At 38.8% G+C, this 24,150-nt stretch overlaps 1 protein-coding gene across 1 annotated transcript in view; it reads right to left on the bottom strand.

The window, feature by feature from the left end:
- Positions 1–24,150, bottom strand: part of cntnap2a (contactin associated protein 2a) — a 327,533-nt gene that overhangs the window by 141,531 nt on the left and 161,852 nt on the right. Inside the window, exons 4-9 of the mRNA XM_080489327.1 lie at positions 22,826–22,973; positions 15,612–15,664; positions 15,255–15,405; positions 14,299–14,483; positions 7,412–7,555; positions 6,007–6,268 (exon numbers count right to left, since the gene is read on the bottom strand). Of these exons, the coding sequence (XP_080345453.1) occupies positions 6,007–6,268; positions 7,412–7,555; positions 14,299–14,483; positions 15,255–15,405; positions 15,612–15,664; positions 22,826–22,973 (943 nt within the window). The remainder of the gene's footprint in view (positions 1–6,006; positions 6,269–7,411; positions 7,556–14,298; positions 14,484–15,254; positions 15,406–15,611; positions 15,665–22,825; positions 22,974–24,150) is intronic.

Raw genomic sequence — 24,150 nt, forward strand, 5'->3', positions numbered from 1 at the left:
GGGAGTATAAAACCCAACAAGATGCATAAAATAGCCGTTTGTTCTTTTGTTACGTGGAAATGTTTTTCTCATTGTTTGTGCGATTTCTTTGTGTCGTCTCAATCCTTTTTTTAAGCAGTTGCATTCTGTTAACTGCTTTTTTTCTTCTTGAAAGTCTTCGATACATGAATACAATTCCAATCATCACCTAAACAATAGCTGGGCAAGACCCAAGCAATTAGCCAGCACAATATATCTGTAATGATGAAAAGCACACTAGATCACAGTTACCAACATGGTTCATATGGTTCAAGAACGAGTGTATGTCTTGAGCACATGGCAGGTTTCACACAGTGAAGTCCACAGTGCACAGATACGGTCAAGTCTTTGAAAGGTAGCAGTTTGGACAAAAGGCAAATGAACAGATTAACACTGTAAAACAATAATATAACTACCACAAAGTTCAAAAGTTTAAACTCATTAAACAGACGTTGGAATTTAGTCTTGATTGGATTTATTTTTACTGAACAATGATGTGTTAGTGCACGTGTGTATGTGACTGTGCAAGTATTCAACTTCTGTTGGTTGCACCTCTCTTTCAGTATAGTGACAAAAGACTGGTGAATCACTTCAATCTTTTTTTTGGTGAACCGATCTCATGCTCAAGCACCTTTTTTATTTTTATTAAAAATGAAGAAAAATTAATAACTTTAAGATAAATGCATCAATTGGATGTACTTGCTAGGAATATGAGATACTATGCAAAAGAAACTAGGAACTACACAACATATTTTAGCCTATTTTTAGACATCATACAACAATAACCAAAAAAATCTCAATATTTGCATGAAACATCATGGAACTGTCTTGTGAGCTGAGAAATAGGCGCTGGTTGCAGGAAAAAAAAAAAAAGAAGTAAAAAAGTCACAGAGCAAATGATCATAACTTTATCACATAGGGAAGAATATTATATCTATTTATAGCTTCCCTGAATGCTTTGTTTGTCTTTGTCTCATTTTTCTTGGAGAAAATGTAGTAAGAAGAATATGAAATGTAAATATTTTGTTTTTGCAACATTTCTTGTCTGCATCTCTTCATCCCTACTTTCCTTTCTCCTACCCTTTTTCATCCTTGTTGCTACTCTTTCCTTTTCACTCCTCTCGTCTTGCCTCCTCCTGTTTCTATTATATATTGATTCGGTATGTACACTATAAAATGAATTTGGTTTGCTGGGAATTTATGAGGCCCTCTGGCGTTCACGCATTTATTCTGCCCCATCTCCTCCACTCCTAAATATTTGGTTCTCCAAGGTAATTTGAGGGGCTTTGCACATCTTCACACATATGCCAACCACGTAAAGCACGAGAATCCAAAATATTGCCTTTTACCTATACACACACACACACAAACACAAAATCACACTGACACACAGACACTCAGGGGGAGTGAAACAATATGACATTATAATAAGGGGTGGCTGTGGTGTGTTCCCCCCTTAAATCGGAGCCCCAGGCCTATCCATAATTGTAATGCCATATGCTTCTTGTATGGACTGAGCCAGTAAACTCAAGTGTGACATATTCATTCTGCATCTCAAAAGAAAGGGACGTTATTACTTCTTGCTGAGATTATGGATGGGAGTACCAAGCATGCGGGAAGAAATATATGTACAGTTTTTTAACAAAACGGGATTATTCAGTTTAGGTGGAGGTTGAATCAAAGCACTTGTGCAGCTATGTGGGTTTTGTCCGAACTTTCAGTGAATTTCCCTTCCGCCCAAGAATGATTTTGTGGTGAAAAACATCTCTCTTGTGGTTTTGAATTGGATGATTGAAAAAAACAAAAGACAAAAAATGAAAACCAGCTTTAAAGATGGAATAGATACACGTATGTATTGCATGCTATTGCGCAATACAAAGCAGACCCCAAACATGCTTTACTAAGCTGACAGAAGAAAAACACATTTTGCAGGTAGGGCAGAACGTATATTGGCATTAAAAGTTAATTAAGAAAGCAAATGTCAACATGAAATGTTAAACCTACTGGCATTATCTCTCCAGACAAAACGACAACAGCAGTGCAATGTGTGGGAGGGGTGAGTAGCTTTCTATTTAGTGAAACAAGACCTTTTAAATTTGCCTCATGTCACTCCAAAAACACATTCATAATTATCTTGCTCTCATGTTAATTGTCACTGTCAAATTGAATGCAATGGGGTGTAAAATGCATGGAGCTAAATCATATTTTCACAATTTCTTGAATATATTGTAGCATTCTAAATTCATTAAGGTGAATTATCACTTTTTGCATGTTTTGTCTCCTTTGTATAACGGCATAAAAGTACACACACACCCACACCCACACCCACACCCACACACACACTTCCTCAACGCTAAAGAATCTGTGTGCAAAAAAACACTGGAGACACTATTGTTTCCATGGAAACCATGCTGGCACCCAATAATTCAATAATTAATGAAGAGGGTGATCAGAAGGAATCTTCAACACACACTCAAAGGTTAAACAAAAAAAATAAAATAAAAAATACAACACCCAGCAGCGTCAGGTGTAAAATAAGACTTTTTATTGACTTTGGCTTATTGGATCATTTCACGGTGGGAATTGTGTTGAATAGGAGTTTGATTCATCTTTTGATACATCTAAACATGCTTTGGCTGAGCAGCATGGCCATGAAGACAACATTTTCCAGACATAATGTAACTAAATTGAATAATTCTAGCCAATGATTAGGGAAAGAAAACCGTGTTGGATAGCAAATCAGGTAGCGTGATAGGAACGCTACAAAACTAGCCAATAATCTATCAGCACGCATGCGTGCACACACGAAAACTATCAGTTTGATCATTTCTGGCCATGTAATAGCTTTTTGTTGACTTCAGTGTAATCATGTGTCTCTTGGCTCAAAGTAAACGTGGAACACAGATTTCTGAATGGCCAGAAAATCGTGCTTTTACTGATTAAAACCAGCCTTGAAGCAAGAAGGTGCTGACACATGGCCAGTTCTAAACACACACACACCTTCTGATATGTGTGTGTGCGTGAAGGGGATAACTGTGAGTGGATTTCTTGATGGGCAAAATCTTTTACCTTGTGTTTTCAATCAGGGGAAAAAAATTACCACTCACTGCAGAGGGGCAATGGTTATACAGGCAGACGTTTATTTATTTATTTATTTTTTTGCAGAATATCCCTTCATTCATTCAAACACCTTCCCTTTGTTCTGCATCCACCCATTCAGTGGTCCTTTTTGAAAAAGAGAAAAAGAAAAAAAAATGTCTTTAAATTACAGGCTGGTAGTTAGGGCGCAATGTTAATGACTATCCTCATCAGTCCACACCTAAATATCTTCATCCTATACTACAGGGGAGACAAACAAAACAACCGCTTTAGAGAGGCTGACAGTATTTCACATCCTTCGGTAGTTTTCGTGAGCCAAATGGAGCTACAAATTACCAAACCTGTTGGCATCTTTAAATGCAAGAAAATTTCCAAGAGAAACTACAGACTAATGGAGGACTGAGATGGCACAAAATCTCCAGTGGGTAGGAGAGAGGTTCAGTTATGCCCTCAGGCGTAGGACTGCCCGTAGGTTTTCATATTGATACATCAACTTGTGGCCACAGCTATTTTAACAATCAATATGTTCACATAATTAACATGACGGATACATACAGATCTTCAAAACTATTTTTGGTTTGTTTTTAATATTGGGCATTTCCTTCTATTTAGCATGAGAAGGAATCAATCGGGAAGGGATCTATAGATCCATCCCTATTGATTCCTAGGCGTCATGGAAAGTGACAAGCTAAGCTGCTCCTCCTCAGCAAGAAGTGGAGTACTTACAGGTCTTTTTTTCTAACTATTTGATTCGAAACCGGTATAAAAAAAACCCTGCTGAATGAAGAGTAAACAGATAATATAAACAAATGAATTTCTGAAATACATCTGTATATCAATGAACAAAGAAGTACATCAGAATTTGATGTTGTGGTGGAGGAAAAGAAGTATAAAATTGCTTATCATTGTTCATCATGTGGCTTCTTAAATGCCTATTTAAAGACTCTTCATCTGTTTTTGTTCATATCCAACATCACAGGATTTAATTTAGTTTCGACACAGTCACCACCCAGGTCTACTTCGTTCTGACATTATTAAAGCCGAATTCATAATCTTACATTTAAAAATCGAATTTCTCCTTTCATCACTGAATCCTTTTTTTTTTTCCTTTTAAACAATTCCCAGCACCTGTAAGACACTTTCTGAGATATACTGCTGTGGATTTAGAGTCTGCTACCAACAGTTTAAAAGTTTCGGATGTAGAACTCCATGGATGTATTCCACATCAATTCATCTCTTTACAAAAGTGTGATTACACTTTCTGTCAGAAAAAGCTGCCGTTAAACTGCTTCATAAACAAATGATCCCCACCGAGGAAAAACAATATTGCGTTTCTTCTTTTTCCCCTGCTCTCATTCTGCTCCTCAGTGTGTGCACATCTGCACGTCTCTCACTGGTATATTTGCCATTAAGAGGGACTAAGCATTCCATTACTAATCTGCGGAGCTCCCACTGTGTCGCTGAAGCCAGAAGACAGTGTGGCTTTCTCTCTGAAAGATAGTAAGAACAGAACCAAAGGAGGAAGCCTGTGTTTGCATGTGCAATTGTGTATTTGTGTGTCTGTCTGTACTGGTAATACTGATGTAATCGCAGGCTCAAGCCCAATTAGCCTCGTGGGTAACTCTGTAATAATCCCCACCCCTGGGCATAATGGCCTATCAAAGTAGCAGTGGACAGAATAAATGAGGATGTCTAAGAGAAGAGAAGGAGGGAAAGTAAAAAAAAGTGGGGTAAGAAATGTGAATTAACGGGGGTTCGGAGGGCGGTTAAGATAGAAATGAATGAAATGAAACAAAATGGTTCACCAAGACAAACTTGGAACCACAATAAAATTGTTTTCATAGGATGGTTGATTGCGCAGTGCACTCCATTCCAAATGTAACTTTACTTGAAGAAACCATTGTCGATCATTGTACCACTGATAGGAGGCGCTGCTGGGCTGGATACCGGATAAATTAGAACGAATTTATGACAGTGTATTGAAATTACCAATGCATCAATACCTTACTTCAGTATTTATTAAAACTTCTTTTTATTTTTGACATTTTAAAATGAATATATGTGCTTTTTACTCAGTGCTAATGTAAAACTGGCTCATTACCTCAAGGTGGATGAGCTACAGTGAAAGAATGAAAGCAGCTGACAGTAAGTTACCCACACTGAAAGCAGAAAAGGGAGGCTGCTTCAATAATGAGTAAAACTAGACCCAAAGTAGACGTTTTAAATGAAACTCAGTGTTTTATATGTTTAGCCAGATTATAACCTGCTTAATTCAAGCAAATATTTGAGGTTTTAACTTTAAATTAAGATACAGCCGCCCACCCCCCCAAAATGATCATCACCATATTATAAAAGGTTAAAGATTCTTTAAAAGTTTAGTAGATTTCAGAGATTTTTCTAAACTTTTACTCGGACTAAGAAGGTGAATCTATGCTTTTTTGTTTTTACCGAAGTCGTTTTTAACACAGGTATCTAGACTTCTACTCAAATAAAGGATGCAAGTATTTTTTTCCACATCTGGATTTGACAGAAGTGATTATTTCTCTGCCAAACACAATAACGAGGCAAACTGAGTCAACTAGCATCATGAGTATAGGAGGTTAGATTTTGTTTCAGTCTTATAACATAAGAAATTCCTCCATTCTTCCATATCAACCTTTTTCCAACCAATTTGAAAATGTGTGAATTATTAAAGTGAAGTTAAGATATATATTTGAATACAACTGTGGTAAGAACTGAAAGTAGTGGACTTGACAACAACTTTCCTTTTTACGTTACAGTGACATTTTGTTTCTCCGTAGTTTGAAGAAAAAATATGTTTTGCAGAATAAACCCTTGTGTAAATGGGGTGATGTGTCTTTATATATCTATATGGGGGAAAAAACTCACCTGATGATAAGTCTACCCTGTAGTGTCTGGCTGCCGTCGACACATTTATATGGACGGTAATCTTTCCATCCTCCAGGGAGACCTCCAGTGTGCCATCATCAAGATTACTGAAAAGGAGGAGTCCATCGGGGTTCCACGTGCGAAACTGGAAGCCCACTGACACGGCGTTGTGATTGGCTCGGCCTGGCAGCTGCAGGAAGCTGGTGGCGTTGAAAAAGACTGGGAAGGTGTGGGTCTCCACACAGGAGAAAGACAGGTTGCGCTGTTAACGGAAGACACAGAGCGATAATAGCAAGTTTATTGGGCTTCAAAGAGCAAATAAACAAAAACAAAGCTGAACCTTTAACCATCCCATGTATGCAATATTGTTCAACTGCGGAAAATACAAAAATGCTTGTATTATTCACCCTGCTTTTGTTGCTTTGATACCAGTTCACTCATGGTTACTTTCGGATGTTTCCGACAGAAGCAAGATTCAAAGACTGGCTGCACATACCACTTTTTTTTTTCTTTCTTTCTTGCCTCACCTTGCCTTTGAAACTAGGGTTTAACAGTGATCTGTGTATTTTGATGTACTGGGAAAAAAACAAACATCGTAGAACTGATGCACTAATTATCACACTTCTGCAACCTTGCACTCTTAATCAAAGCATTAGCAAACACAGAATATTGAGCTGCCTTAGCGGCTATGGATGATTCCTGATTGCATTTGTGTGTCTTTCTGAAATCTGAGAGTGGATCTGTTTTGATTAGAAATGGATGACTGTGTGAGTCATCGAAGAGATTTAGAGGTGCAGCTTTAATGAACTTGATTAGTGCCTCCATTTGTTTAATCAGTTCATCAGAGATCGAAGAAGACACAGTTGCTGTCCACTGTTGTGGGCAAATCGAGGAAGAGACAAAAGATCTCAGAGTGTACAGTCTATTAATGACTCTTCTTCTTTCTTTAGGAGTGGCAACGCATTTTATATGCTGAAGCTACTACCAGTAGACATCCAGAGAGCTGAACGTTTGATGAAAAGAAACAGGGCACTTAATATGCTCCTTATGCCACCAAGATACGTCCAAAACAAACTGTTATACTGTCATAGCAATGAATTGGCAGCTATGACAACAATACAGAGCACAAAGACAGGAAGTAAACACATTGGAGGGGCCATTGAAGGGTCAGTTGTATGTGATTAATTATGATTCTGTTAAACTATTTTTGGTGCAGTGAATAATACGCCCCCTTATTCGGGTCAAATACTAAGTTACTGTGACAATAATGAGCATGTTCAGTATTCAGCTGACTTTGTAAGAGCTATTTAAAACGGCAGACGCTTTTATCTGTATGGTGATAATACTATATACTGTATATGTGTGTGTGGGTGAGTGCAGGAGAGTCAATGTACATTTTACTTACAAAGCTGGATGTGTCTAACTTTTTCCGGCGTGCCAGGTCTGTGATGTTGTCGCCATTGTAGTTGATGCTTTCCATGCAGCCTTTAAAGTTTTTCCTCCCTCCTCCCACTGGCTTTCCACTGTACGGCATCCCACCGAAACTCAACTAGAGAGAGAAAATGAGCATTTAGCAACATTTACAGTTCAATCATTTGTCATACAAATTACTATATACTAAATTTACACATTGCCATGTAAACAATTAATAGCACATGAATGACAGTCTGAGAAATCTTGTGGTTTTTCTTCCCTCAAGAAACTGTAGAATTTCTGAAAATGTTCAATACTTCTGCTTTACTGTTCTGGTACTTTGCACCAGATGGTGTATATTACGTGTACTGGACAATTACATCCAGTTGTTTTAAAACAAGATTTTATATCAACACATATGAACATTATACTATTTAAAGACCATCTGAAGCTCTTATTTGTAAGATATGTGGTTATATTGGCAGATTTAAAACACTCACGTAGACAGGCCATTTAAGCATCTAACGTTTGCCCTATAAACAGTAAATAAGCCCATAAGAATTATTGTGCATTTAGTTTAGCTACTGAGCTAGTAAATTGGTGATGAAAATGGTTCTTTCTATTGTTTGCATTTAAAAATAAAAATAAAAATAAAAAATCTCAGTTTGCTTCATGTTCAAACATACTTTCTTAACATCTGACCAAAAGACAATAACAAACGTCTGCTTTGTTGACCTGCTGTTTTCACATTTATTCAGTGACAGCAGTTGTATAACTTTACCAGCAGATCGAGGCAAAATGCAAATCGGCACGTGAAAGAGTTACGGGGGCCACTCAAGTGCTCATGAAAAGCTGTGTTTAAAAACATAAAGCCAGCCGCAATACCTCCTTCTCTCACGCTAAAACCTCAGTGTAGGAAATCTGCTGTGAAAATATGGAACCTCTGATGCAGGGGATGTTTTGTATTTGGTAAGTTAAGAGTTCAATGGTCTCTGCTGCATTTATCATCATGATATAACTGTAATCCACCCACTCACTCTTAGGTTGAGATGGTGGTGTTCACCAAATTACGACTGGAATAGGCAAACATTACACTGATATCAAAATGAACTATAACTCATGTTGTTTGTTTAGTCTAAAATGTGATTATAAAACCTACAAGTAGCAAGTTTCAACTTTAATTTATGTGATTAGGAATCAGAATAAAGTCTGGTTGTGCTAACATGTCACGAAGAAGATGCACAGCTTCAAACGCCACTGCTCGTGGCTGTTCGTTCATAAATGGACAAATTCACTGCATTTTAAGATTGAGATGACAATCCAAATGAGAGGCAAGGAGGGAGAGGGAATAGTGCAAGTGAAGAAGACAACAATGATGTCTAAAAGAGATTTTATGAGAAGAAGAATAAAGGCTGCTCATATACTAAAATCAGCAGTTGCATCACTGACGGATGTGAAAACAACCTGGGAAACTGGAAGGGATAAATAGTTGACATGAAATTTTATTTGCGTGGTGACTGCATAAAGAAGGTATCTGCACAGTATTTGCATCGTGATTATTTATGAGGGCACAAGAAGTCAAAAATGCTCTCCATGACAAGGGCAGGAAAAAAAAAAAAAAAAAAAAAAAAAAAATGCTCTCCATAATATAGTGTTGCATGTTCCTTTGCCAAGAGATCAAAAGTAGACTTTTCTAACTCGCTCAGAGGAGGGGCCACGGGGCGCAATCATCTTTCTAGAACTCCTATAGACTGATGAAACAAAAATAACTTCTATCACATTGATGGAAAAGGGACTGTATGGAGAAATATAGGAACACCACATGAGCCAGGCGAGAAGAAATCTATCAATACTGATGGTCTGTATGTACAGTGTGATTCCAAGTGGGTCTGGTTCACTGATATTCGATGGTGTTAAATCTCACTGAACCGTATTTTTTTCACCGAAGAACACATGGTTGGTGAAAAGAACTGATTAAAGAGGAAGGGTGCCCTCCACCAGCTCGGTCGATAATCTGATCTCCATCTGAGTGGGCTCGGATACAAAGTAGTTGAAGTCTGAAACCTTCAGCACCTGTTGAATGTGAAGGGCTTTGAAATATCAAATATGACGCCCATTGCTGCAGGAAGATGGTTGTTTATCTTCACGTGTTATTGCCCACATAGGCAGCAATAATCTACAGCTGAGAAGCTGCCTTATCCTTTCTCAACATTGCTACCACTATTGCAAGTTTGTCAGATAAGCATTTCTGCTCACATTTGGCTTCACTATAGTTGTCTTGTTTTACCCCAAGTCCATCTCATTTCTGAAACCCGATAAGGAGGGAAGCTTTAAAAAAGTAATTGGAATCAACTATTTAAGCTTTACTATTTCATGTTTAAAAAGGTTATAACTCACACTCTGTTCTTTTATTGTGGATATGAATTGATTGATAACTTTTTTAATTAGCTCAGAGACCTGACACATCAATATTGAACCTTATTTTATTTCAAACGGAATGTGCCAAAAATATAGAAATACATAAAAAAGGTATTTTTTTCCACGTTGAAAATAAAAAGACAAGTTTTATCAGCTTTATTATACCTTGTCAAGGAAAGAGAAAGACAGTTTGAGTGACTTCTAAAGCACACGTGTCGATAGGCTACTGATGCCTCATAATTTAATATTTTTCCCCAGATTTCTTTTGCAACCATATATATATATATATATATATATATATATATATATATATATATATATATATATAACTATAATTTAAGTTTTTTTTTTAAATTGTGAGGTCGGGCCCAATCTCAGAACTATTGTTATTGATTGTATTTACGTTGACTGTTGTCAACAAAAAGTTCCAAAAAATAAATAAAGCATACATATCACAGACATTCCGAAGGTTGCAGTGACATTGTGTTGTACTTATAAACAAACATTGTAGCATCAACTCCTGATGAAGGATGTGACTGGAAAATGAAAGTGCCGGGTCTGGCCCATTATCACTCCCCCAATTTCACATAAATGCTGCAAACCAGTACTGTTAAATTTATGTTTGATTAAAGAGGCAACGCTGATGAATGTGGTACAAAGCCTTGAGTTTTGCATGTTATTGACATCCTAATTAGATGAAGTGAGTCCAAGAACCATGGATAAATGCACTGAAGCAAGAAGAAAGTGATTTGTGAATGTAATGAGAGGCGAATGTAAGTGAGGAGATGTAGGCTAATAAATAGGCAACTAGTCAGAAGTACTGCAAGACACTGGACTGATGAAAATGTAAACTGTGTTTTATAATTTCTACAGTTGTACGTATGCTCAGTTTTTCTCTCAGACATACCTCTGAGCCCTGAAGGAAGCTGAGATGATGGAGGGCAGTGTGCAATTACTAGTTGATATGGCTGTCTGTCTATATATGTGTGTGTGTGTGAGTGTGTGTGCGTGTGTGTGTGTGTGTGTGTATGGGTGTGTGTGTGTGGGTACGTGATGCTCCAGTACTCTTAGTAATTACTGCCAAGGGTAGAGACAAATGCACCCGGATATTTAGTCTACAAGCCTAAATGGAAGCTAAGGACACACACATACGTGTATGTGGGTGTGTGTGTGTGTGTGTGTGTGTGTGTGTGTGTCTGTGTGTGCACAGACACAAGATAGAATTGCGGACTGAATGGAGTACAGTGGTGCACGTTGACTAAAAGCTGGTCACAATTTCGCAATGTGTGTCGAGACTCAGCTTTACAATAACACTGCCACAATCCATTCAGGATTCACCACACACACATGCACACGTGCACACACAGAGAACCTCCGGTTGCACCCTGTTGTATAGATTTCCCTCAAGATCCCTTAATTCAACAGCGCTGGTTTAATTGGACTGTGGTTTGTCCTGGCCCATTTCTCAGTATCCTACTTAACACTGGAATAGATCAGCCGTATCAGCAAAAGGTCACACACTTACACATGCACACGTCAATATAAACACAAACACCTAGACACGCACGGCCCCATTGGAATTCATCACACGCTTCCCACGGACTTACACTACACACAAATGTATTTCATACCCATTTTCATTCCACAATCAATTTCCCGTTTTAAGCATCATTAGCCAAACTCTTTGCATTCTCTTACTGGTTGATGTTAATTATATGAGCTTTATGGATTAGCACTACAGCACAGTAGTAACTAATATCTAATATCTAATTTCCGGTGTGGTATCGTTAGACAGCACTGACCGCCAATGATGAGTTTAAATTGCGCAACAAATTAGTAAGAAAAAAGAAAACATGAAGATGGCCACTGCAGTCAAACTGGAAACAATCTCAAATAAAAAGCATCACAAACACACAATATTGATAAAACTGGAAAGGTACTCAAAAATCCTTGACCTTTAAGAAAAGCCAACCTTTTGAGTCCCTTTGCATGCACAATCTCTATCTGTTTCTAGATATTGTCCCACAGATATCAGAATACATTTTTATGTGTATTCTATATCAAGCCCACTGGCATCCAGAAGGATTGAATATGAATCATCATGAATAACTGAGAACAAGAAATTTTTCAACTTCAAAGTGGTGAAAATACTTGTGAATGCTCCACTGGAGAAAGTGGAACATTAAGGAAAGCTGTGATTTGATGCTCCATGATATTGCAGCACATTTGCACATCGACAAGATTTTGGGGGTTTTTTTTCACTCAGAAAATACCCAACACTTTATTAGCCTTCCCTGGAGAGTCAGCCAGCTCAACGAGGTTCATCAGGAAACATAAATGCTTCTCTTGCCACAATCAAGCCCCGTTAATGCAAATACGGTCATAACGTTTGTGTATTTAGGTGATCATTAACATGTGATCAGAGTGGACAAGGCAATGGGGAACTGTTATTAACAAATTGTTTTAGACAGAAAGGTGGACTTTTAAAATTGGCAAGCAGAATGAATCTGTGATTGTTAGTATAGCCTCTATATACTTTGATAAATAATATAATCATGATGGAAATGTTGGAATTGAAGATGTCAATAAGACAAAGTATGAGTGGAGTCACAACATCTGTGAGATCCAAAAAGTCATGGTTTACTTCTCGGGTCAAACTATGTCCTTCTAATGAATTTTATAAAAACATGGGGAAGGCTACCGGCAAATGAACAGGTACCCTTCTTAAAAGAAGGAAAAATAAATACCACGCCGTCTCTCATACAACCTTGTTTAGACTCTCAGCTGTTTGGAAGGCTCAGTCTACATCTGAGAGGTGCTCACATTAACCATCATAGTATTCTGCACAGAACATCAGTACTGCCCAAGGCTCCCACACCGAAACTCTCAATTTTCTGGAAGTCTCAGCTTCACCTCCGCTATTAAATTCCAAAATACAAATACACAACCACTCAAACATTAACGAAGCCGAGCTTGCGAGCTGATTCAAATAGGCATCTCAACTCTGCTCTTTGCCGCATGAATACAAAGCAGCCTGTTTTATGGGTAGGTTTATGAGATCTGTGATGGAAACTCCCCAATTAAGTTTTGACCCACTGGTCTCTGCTGAGGGAAAAAAAAAATAAAACAACATGAAATATAAATAAGATATAAACATTCACCTGAGGACATTCAGCTCAGTATTTGCAGGCAATGTACCAAAATTAACATCAGGTACAAAATGCCACTGTTCAAAAGCTATGAAAAAATATATTTATAGTGAAAGTAATTACTTAATTCTCTAACTAAACATTCAAGTAATGGGTTTACTGAAAACACAGGCTTGTTTACAGACAGTACCTTTAGGTAGAGCCCTGATAAAGTGATGAACACGCTTGCTTCACGCTGAGAAAATTCCCAGCTTGATTACAGCTTTGGGGGTCTGTGTGTTTGCATGTAAATCCTGGGAATGAATGGGATTTGATTGGTTTTCAGTCCAAGAACATGTTTGATCGGTGTCTGTTCAATGTCTGTAGGTGTGATTATGTGTGTTTGTCTTGGACTGGTGATGTTGAAAGACGGGGTGAAGAAAAAGAATGGATGAACAGACATCATGCATGAGCGATTTTTTTTTTAATTGTGAAGTAAACAGAAAGGGGTTCAAACTTGACAAACACGACAGGTAATTTAATATTGTGGCGAGGCCTGTGCACACAACTCCTCAAAGCCATCTTACATGGGCAATACCAGTGGAAACAGGTGGAAAAACAACTACAATTTCATGAAAGTACTTTTTTACAAGTTCCAAACTGCAAAATGCCATCGAATCACAAGTCACACGGCTGTTGGCTGCCATGAAAAGTGGACAAAGCTTTCTTTTGAAAACTCCAAAAGAACTGTCTTTGAACAACTGAGTCTGCAGGAATATGGAGGCTTTCCTGTTTCACGAGGCATTTATACTTTTGCTTATCTAAAGAGAGTTGAGATTTTGCAAAAACCGACTGCACATTTTCATTATTAACTAGACGAACAGGGCGCTAAACAGATGCTGTGCTGTCGCAATTGCCAGCAATAGTAATGTGAGAAACTAAGTACACCTATGTTTGCGCCTTATGCAGTATAATTCTGTATATGGGAGGCAGCTGCTGTTGGTGAACACCAGAGCCGATCACAGGAAAGGTTCCATCTGTATTTTGACATTATAAATGTAAATTTTTCATGGTTTCATAATCATCTCCTTTTTTTCTAAATAAAGTTACCAGGAGTGTGAGGGATTGCTGGAGCTGTTCAAGTCATGCCGGAGGTAGAAGAATCAAAAGGCATCCGGACCTGAACGTGACAGTGTTTACTGACATTCAGTTCAGACTTTTTTTGCTCATTTTGTGTGAAGTCTTTTGTTTTGGCGTTTAACTTCTCAATTATAGATCAACTTTTGATCCCCCGTCTGCACTTTGTGTCTTTTTAAGACATTTCACTACTCACCTCGTAGTCCAAATCAAGGTGGTCAAATTCCCCGTTGGTCCTGAAGTGCTGTGTGTGTCTGTCCAAGGTGAAGTTGACGTTGCGACGGTACCGTTCAATCACGACTGAATGCCAGTGATTGTCATCAAGGAGGCTGCCCGTGGTCACTGAGGTGTGACCCATGATAGAGCCATACTGGTTACTGCCTGTAAAGAGGGTTACAACAAAGACAGATGATGGAGGGTGTAAAAAAAAAAGAAGAAAAAAAAAAGTAAACAATTCCCATGATAAGGACAGTGGTTAAACATAAAATTCATAAAGACAAAGATTTGCCAGAGCAGTCGGAAATTATTCACGTTCCCAAAAAAGCTAAGCAAACTGTACATATCTGTTTATAGAAGTATTTTTAGTTGTTCACAGCCATCAAATAAATGTAAGCGTTAACAATTTGAGCTGTGCTTCCTGAAAGATAGACAACATTTCTTCAACAAAGTGCTGACTGCTGTGTGCTGCAGTAAGACGTCCTTAAAGGTTACGCTCGTTCTGTCAGCAACACGGCGCGCTGACAGTGAATGATGCTGCACACACTTATGGATTGTTGTGACTTTAGTTTACAGTGTAAAGGGCAGAACGCTGCACCGTTGCACTTTATCTTTGCTCCTAGATAATATTATCTCAGCAGACGAGGTATGAATTTTGATTGCAGAAGTTTAAGATTATAGTCAAGTCTGCGACGATGGTATTATTCTTCTGACCTGTCAAGATGCTCCAAACACAACCACTATCGGTGGCGAACAGACAGAAAAGGACAGAAGCTGGACATCATAGAGCAGGACGTGGATAAATGACTTGGCCACATGTGATTTTGCATTTGATACTTCCGCTATTATCATTACCTGGTTTAAGGTGATTCATCAAACCTTACATTCAGGATGCAATGCCGGACATCAAATGAGCTTCCTAACTTTGCTACCCACCTAAGTTTATCTGCAGGGACAGTTTGGCTTTGCGAAGCTCCAAAGTGATGTAGTCTCCTTGTTGGCCCTCTCCGTGGAGAATCACACCCTCACTCTCTGATGTCTTAAACCTCAGCGCGATCACATCCTTAATGATTTTCATCTTCTTCACCTGCACAAATGTTTAGAAGACCATCAAAGAAAACAAAAAACAGGCCTATTCACGCCATGTGGCTTAGAATTTAATCCATTTGATCTTGGGTTCTGGAATTTGCGTCAAGCTATTGTTTTTTCTAATAAATTAACTGTATTCGTAAAGTTTTATATATATACGTCTTGGCAAAATGACACAGGACATCAAGGGAGTAAATCCATTACCTTAAAACGATATGAGATCACACCCTGCCCATCAAAGTTGATGACATCCGCCCCTAAAAGAGACAAGCACACAATTTAGTCTTTGCTGCAAGAATAATGCAAGAAAGCTTTGACAGGTGTGTTAATAATGAATGAACATGTAAAGCAGGTGTTAAAACTTAATTTCCTTTTGTAATTACTGCTTTTAATATCAGCCCCCCCCCGAATGTGTAGGAGGTTTCTGCATTAGAAATGTCACTCGGAGTGCCTTTTTCACCGCAGACGTTTTGACACACCACAGTATGAAAAACACAGGTGTAAATAATAAAATCAGTGACGGCTGAATTAAATTTAGCTGCCTGTGTCTGCACATGTTGGCTCACTGACACACTGTCATGGCTTACTGGGAAACTTGAATAGAACACATCCATTGTTAATGTTATTAGCCACCAGTGCTTTTCCGACTGTGACAAGTCAAAATGTCAAACGAAAAGTTTAATTGCTTGGGGAGCCATATATGGCACATGCAAAACAGACACCGCTGTAAAACAGGTTGAATTACAAAACACGTTTTCAATGGCAAATAGATTCTCACAGTTCAAAAAGCGATTGGCGTAAATCAAAAGCATTCAGGGCGCGATAGAACAAGTTTAGATATATTGACAGAGGAATTGCTCTTTTTTGCGTGATAGACTGATGAGTGGGACTGCAGTGTGGTATAGTGGTTAGCGCTCTTTTGCATGTCCTCCCCATGTCAGCATGTGTTTCCTCCAGGTAGTCCGGCTTTACTCCAACAGTCTCACAATAGTTCTTTAAGTTTGCCCTGTAATGGACAGGTGACCTGTCCAGGATGTACCCTGCTTATCTCCACAGTTAGCTGGGATTGGCCGTGGGTGAAGGGCTGCAGAAAATGGTTGGCTGATGAGTGGCGCTGCAGCTCTGCGAAGCTCTAATCAGCCAGAACACCCACACATTTATACAGGCATGTTGAACATACTAATCAGCAGGTAGTCTGTGCTACATTTAATAAAACAAGTACGAGCGAGTGACCCAAAAGAGACAAAAGAAGGTGATCCTGTGAAAAAGAAATAAAGTGTGGTGCTTGATGCATCTTTTCAATCGTATCATTATGACCCCGACTGTTCAAGTGGTGAATGGAGAGCAGATGTGAGTGAGTGTGTGTCTCTGTCTGGCGATTGGTTCAAGTGGGTAGAGCCGTTTTCACCAGAACTCTGGAGCGAATGAGTAAGCTCACACAAAGACACACTCCTGCAGTCAGTCACACTGTCCCTCAATCTTAAGTGCCTTTATGTTGCCGTTGTTTCTTTCACCTATATAAAACATGAACACGCAAATGTGCCAAGCATGATTTTCCTCATAAACTAACTGAGGGGGTGGTTGGAGGAAATTTACATCTTCTCTCTTTATTCCATCTTCAGTGCTTTTGTAATGATCCCATGCTGCCTCACACTGGTTAGAAATACACATCTTTCAAGGTCTTCTGCTTCTTTATGACACTCTCTCTTCTTCTTGCAATGTTCTCTCCATTTCCCACTTTCATCCTTCCTCACTACTCCTGTATCTGCTCCACTTCTTGTTTTCTTTGCTTCCCCTTCATAAACCAGTTCTCCTTCCATCACTTCACTTAGTTTCTTTTTCTGTCATGTTTATGGGGTGGACAGTAGTAGTGTTTGACAGTTTTTCAATTGTTTTGTAAGATATTGCAAATCAGCGTGTGCAAAAAGGAGGGGGTTGTAAGTGCTGCAGAGTGCTTTGTGTCAGAGTAGAGAATTTATACCTGGAGGTTTTCCCATCGGCTGAAGACCACTGGGTGATGGAGAAATTTCACCCGGTGTGATACAGATTAACAGGAAAGCACAATATCAACAGATAAGAGGAATCACATGGACTGGTGATACTAATGAGGCTTCAAAAATTGTTATCACAGTATCTAAAACTCCTATTTCAGTGAAGTTGGGACATAGTGTAAACGAGTGTCTATTGTGTCTTGTGTATTGTGTTTTTTCAGGGGTCACCAAAGCAGCTCATTTTAACTTGCGCCAAATTCTTAACTATATTTTACATCTATTTCCCTCACGGAAACTGTGCATTTTGAACCCAAGTCCGTCACAATCAAAGTCAAGACAAGCCAATGTTTGCCCCACCCCCACACCCAGGAGGACAAACCTGCTGTGAAAAGAAATGCAATCATGCTGAAATCCTTCAGCTCCCATATGTGACGAGCATCACATTGAAATATCGGAGATTGAAACCGGGAGACTTTGTAGTGCCAAAATAAGCACAAATTTGTAATGCACTCATTTTGATCGAGGTTTTTATCAGACACAAATCTGATGTATAAAACACTGTGAATTTTAATAACTGATGTGTAACAAAAGACTTGATATCATAAGAGAAATATAGCAATGTTATATCAAAATGCAGATATCGCTGCTGGCTATCAGCTGATGGGTGAGACAGGGTGAAGTTCTGTGGTGAAAATGTCACTAATTACTATGGGGGGGGGGGGGTTAGTAAAGATGTCATTGCAAGATCAGAAAAATACTGCATTATGAAAACAAAAGGTCTCTCACCTAACACCGAAAGAAGTTTTTATTTTCATTTTATATTTAAATTATAAAGAAAATACTCTTATTTTAGATGGTTCTGCTTCACATTAAGAGACGGAAAGTATCATATCAAGCTAAGTGCTCCTATTCAGTCCAACATGACTGAAAGTCATATTGTTTGATATAACAATTACACACTCCCCATATGTCGGGTGACAGCTGTAAAAATAACACTGTAATTTACCTCTTAAACATTTGCTTCGTCTCCGCTGATACAAAGTGTCAGCCACTAAATCAGAAAATGATTGCTGCAAATCAACACTGCAACGTGTCGACATTATGATATTACACTAAGGCCAGGTCTTTGATGAAAGAAAGTTAAATGGAGAAGAGACCAAGTTAAACTCAAGAAACAATTGTGTCACCACTCAGTATGTTCATGAGAATTGATATTTCCTGATGTTCCTGATGATGTACCCTGTAATAAACAAAACTTTAAAAGTCCCCAGCTCCATCTCAGTAGCTGCACTCATGAAATACTTCTTGTCCAATCAGATTACTCTGCCAGAACTAACTGTGGTAGATAGTTATATTTCCTATGCCTTGATCATCTGGTTTAAAAAAAAAAAAGTCATTATAGATAAGCAATGAAATAATTTATGCTTAATGAAAGGATTTTTGCGATGCAGCCCTGCAGTGTGTAACACTATATTAACGCCTCTTTATTCACAGTCTAACCACACTCCTGACCGTGAAAGCAGCATTGATGCTCTTTACATTTTGAATGTGCTTTGGCCCAAGCTCGGCTCTCAAAATGGGTGCAATCCACAAACCAAATCTGCATGAGTACATTTCATATACTTGGCAGATGATGATAGTGATACATCATCCTTAGTCTGTTGGCATAAGTAGGACACAGGTTGCAGTCAGTTCAGATATGCCTACACCATTTGAAATTTTGCTTGCATGAGAGTGATCATGTGTGTATGATATATATATTTCTATATATAATCTGTACTATATGTTTCTGTCTGCCTTCCTTTTCTCTCACATACTGGCTGCACAATATCCCGACTCATCTATGAAATAATTGATTTTCTGTTGATCCTGTGTTAATCAAAATGGAAATGAGCATGTAAATTCCACAGCACGGTGGATCACGACTTCCTCATAGCCTCTAGCTTTGGCACAAATAACACGTTCACTTTAAGAACCATAGGGCAGAGAGAACCCGAAATATAAACACACACACACACAGCAGCCCTTTATTACATAGTTGAGTCAAATTATGGCATTGCATTTAATTACCATACATTTTCAAAATCCAGAATTATCATCTACAACCAACATAGTTGGTGATTATGCGAGGAACATAATATCTATATTTATCCGCCTCCTTCGCCTCCTTCTCCTCCTACTTCTTTGCTTTTGTGGCTTCCTCTTTCATCCTTTTTTTTCTTTGTTGTTGTCCAACATTGTACTTTTCCTCTCTTTCATCTCCGGGTTAGGAAGCAAGAAAACATTTACAAGGACCTCATTCTAAGAGAACTGGAGAGTCGAGGAGTGGAGGATGGTTAGATGAACAGACAAATGTGCGACTTCTCATTTTCTGACTGAATGCTGGCGAAAGCAGCAGTGACAGTGTAATCATGAGAAAGCACCGCAGGCTTCAAAACACAGCTGACAGACAACTCTGAAAGATGATGTACCTGACCAGGGGAGTGTGTGTGTGTGTGTGTGTGTGTGTGAGTTTGTATGCGTGTGTCTGTGTGTTCGTCCTTTTCTCTGCTATCATGATTATCTGAGTTGTAACCGTGTGCTTACCTGATTGCGCATTTATTGTCGACAATGTCTCAATGCATGTTTCGGTGAAAAATTAAATATATACGTATCAGGAACGTATATATTCAGGATGTTCAAACAACAGAAAAAAGTACTGACAGGATCTAACACAATAGATCACATCACTCCAATATTAGCTTCTCTTGATTGGCTTCATGTTAAATCTAGAATTGAATTTTTAATCCTTGTAAATTATAAAGTGTCACCGACGCTTGTTCATGTGGATTTTTTGGGTTTTCTCTGTATAAGTACCTTAAAATGACTTGTTATTTTTGGCACTATGCAAACTAAATTGAATTGAAACTGAATTTTCTTTTATAAAACTGTACTTATTTATGCTTGAAAACACGTTTACTTGTATTGTTTGTTTCTAATGGCACTCTGGCCAGAAGCTGATCTAAATGAAATGATCTTAAAGCTCATTTAGACCACAACTACACTCTTCTCCTGCTGGTCCAGCAGCAGCTCCACTCAACCAAGAGCTGGTTAAGGTCACATCAGCAGAAGTTGCTGCTGAGGCAGGAGAAAGAGCAAATATATTATCTTCCCCTCGCCACATTTTTCGGTGGTGTATTGGAGGGGGAGGGGCTGGTTCAATATATATAGTTGCTGTGTTGATATAAATTATTGGCTGAGGAAGTTTTGAAGAAGATAAAGTTTGATTTATGTATTGGGGAAAAAAAGACAAGGTTCTTTGAAAAACAGATTTTCTTGTTTTGTTTCAGTTTACATGTAATTCCTATAATGTCATTTTAAGTGATAAAAAATCACAACTGCTTCCATTAAAAAGGTCTTCCGCAATAGGTCGAAAGTAATAGCCACCTTTGGGTTGACATTTGAGATGGCATTTTTAGTGGCCAAACAGACTGTACACAATGAAAATGATGATCACAGAGAATCTGGATTATACCAAGCCTGATTCAGAGACATTTGCAATATGAGCAAATAAAATAACCTTTAATTCAATCTTCAATTTATGGCTGAGTTATTTGTTTGTTTTGTAATTTTTAAGTAGTAAGTTGGAATGGATACCTCTCCTACCCAAAAACCACAGTAACTGAAAGGCAATGTCTTCATAAAAGTATCCAAAGAACATCTGGAAATCACTCTGTGCTCTGTAAGCTATTGATTGCTCAATAAAATAATTATCCATTGATTATAAAGCAGTTAGTGTCGCTACTTTTATGAGCTACTGTTGCTCTCCATCACTTTTTCTTTCCCAGTCTTTGTCTTGTAATCACGATTAATTTTTCTCAATTTTAAGTTCAGTAAACAAGTAAATAAAAACTGTACTTTTTCACTGTGAACCAACAAAACAGATGTTTGTTCTGGTAGCTGAGGTCTGAGACACCATAATGCATCAATGGCTAGTAATGTGCTCGTAAAAAAAAATAGTATGACATGCATACATGCAGATATTTGTGTTGAAATGATTAAAGTGAAAGAAAATAAGTTTTTAAAGTGATATATACCAGTTTAAAAAAAAAGAATATATATATATATATATATATATATATATATAGAAGAAGGTGAAATAATTTGCTTGCCACCTCTGTAACATAGGGTTATATATGCAGGATGAGTGTATATTCAAAGTGAAATTGACGACTCTGAATATATGATTTTGTGTATGTGTGCACATGAATGTGCATCTGCATGTGTGTCATGTGTATGCGTAGCACATCTTGTCATTCTTATCGTTAGCGACTTCCTTTTCTTTCGACACGGAAAGGAAATGAAACAAGGGAAGTATAATCAAAGAGCTGATGACTGGACGGGAATACAATACTTGCCCTTGTCCTCACACACATAAGCACATGCACTCAGCGGCATATCCACACACTCTTATCGCATCTCTTGAATGAAAGATGTACGTGTGTCACAACAGTAATTTTATGCAGAGCCTTAATTGAAAATTGTTATCAAAATCAATTTGGCAGTATTTAATAGAATGAGAGCAAAGAGACAGCAAGAGAGTCAGTTCCCTGGATGATGCATTCGTTAGAAAGCAGGACGCAAGCTGCATGTTTGTGTGTCTGTGCAGGTCTGTTTGAAATGCAACTGTGTTGCGCATATTCCCGTAAAGTGATTTGTTGTGTGTACATACACAGGTCCGGGCAGGATTTCACACTGGGATTAATGCCCAAATAGAATTAACTCATAGTACCAGAACCCTATTGTGATGTGATTGAAGTTGGCAAACCATCATTACACTCTCTCCATGGATCCATAAGTATGAATGGTAATAATACTTGTTGAAGTGCCATAAAAGATTCAGACTGTATGCATGTGTGTCTCTATTGTTTCTGGAGGTACCGTATACGTATTCTAATGAGAGAGAGTACCTATATCCGATAACTTCAAACTTCTGCTTTGCTCCGAGCAGGTGTCACCCTGCGCAGGTCACCCGTCGCTCAAAGGGCAAACAGAGAGATGGACAGCCGCACATTTACACCTCGGGGTAATTTAAGCAGCACCCATTAGCCTTAAATACATCTTTGTCAAAAACCCACACAAACACACACTGTACATACACACACACAGAACATATAAAACTCCACAGAAAACCCCCTCAGGTCTGACGTTGCTGATATGAGGTGAGAATGCTAACCACTACACCAGCGTGTCCCCCATTCTGAAACTATCAATATGCAAATGAATAGGATCTTCTCCTGTCAGTGGTTTGTCACACAATGCGTGATGATACCAGGTGTGAAATTATCTGTGAGTATGTTCAGGGGAAATACACAAAGAAGGAGGAAAAAAAAAAAAAAGATGTTGCAGGTGTGCTTAAAGACTACACCTGTGCGTCGTTTCACTCACAGTAGGCACATCCATAGACTTCTATGCGCAGGCCGATCCGTCCCTCCTCGCTCCAGTCTAATGGTATGAGCCTGAGGAAGCGAGCGACGATCCCCTGCTGCAGCTCGTGGCGAACCGAGCTTTCTGAGTTAGAGTTCCCAGTGAAGGCCTGCAAACACACACACGCACACGCACACACGCACACACACACACACACACACAGACACACACACACACACACACACACACACACACACACACACACACACACACACACACACACACACACACACACACACACACACACACACACACACACACACACACACACACACACACACACACACACACACACACACACACACACACACACACACAATGAAATTAAATACATCAAAGCCACAAGCCTGCAGTCAAACAGGCAGCTTCAGGACTTAGAACAACAGTATTTGTTCCACTTAACACATCCTGCCCTGAAGGATCACACTCACAAAACACACAAAATAATTATGAGTCTACATATCTAATATGCCCTGCACAAGACAGTCTAACTGCAGGGGATTTCATCAGGAAATTGCATATTGTATTCAACTCAAAGTGAATGCAAGAGTCACCTCATTCACAGTTTATATTTACGCTGGCTTCTGAGTCCCAAGAGATTAATGATGGCTTGTAAATGGTGTTTACAGTTTCTTGGCATATTAGCACTGCGTTCGATTTTGCTGATGTGCATTCTGGCAGCCCAGGCTGTGAACAAGAGAATAATGCTGTGACCTGATTGGGGCATGTGGCTTGCTTTGCATTTATTACAGTTTCAAAGCACAACTTTCTATCAGGGTGACTGGACTTAACTCAAATAGCACTTTGTACCACACACACACGTGCTACCATGCAAGGCACCTCACCTCCACTGGAAGTAATCTTGGGTTTAGTGTCTTACTCAAGGACACTCCGACAAATGCTCAAGGTGTGATGGGGATTGAACTGTCAACTATGGAATTGAAAGACAACTCACTCTACTAGCTGAGCCACAGCTGTTGTTTTATGCAGATTTACAAATCTCAGTGTCAGGATTCTGGAGTACGTCCCTCCTAACAGTGGAATTATTTCTTATTGTTTGGATTTGACAATGACTTTGTTTTGATGTTTTTGTTGTGGTTTCAAGAGAGTGGTAGCTGAATGTGTGAATGATATCTTAGACACCTTCTTACATTTTTGCTTGTTCACATACTGCTAAAGAGGAATGTGATGAGAAAGGCATCTGCATCGCAGAATAGCACAGGAGGCTATGGTGCAAAGGAAAACTAGAGGAGGCGCTAGTAAACATGCCTCTTTTGTCTCCTCTT

This window comes from Lipophrys pholis (genome assembly GCF_963383615.2).
Source record: "Lipophrys pholis genome assembly, chromosome: 20".
NCBI lineage: Eukaryota > Metazoa > Chordata > Actinopteri > Blenniiformes > Blenniidae > Lipophrys > Lipophrys pholis.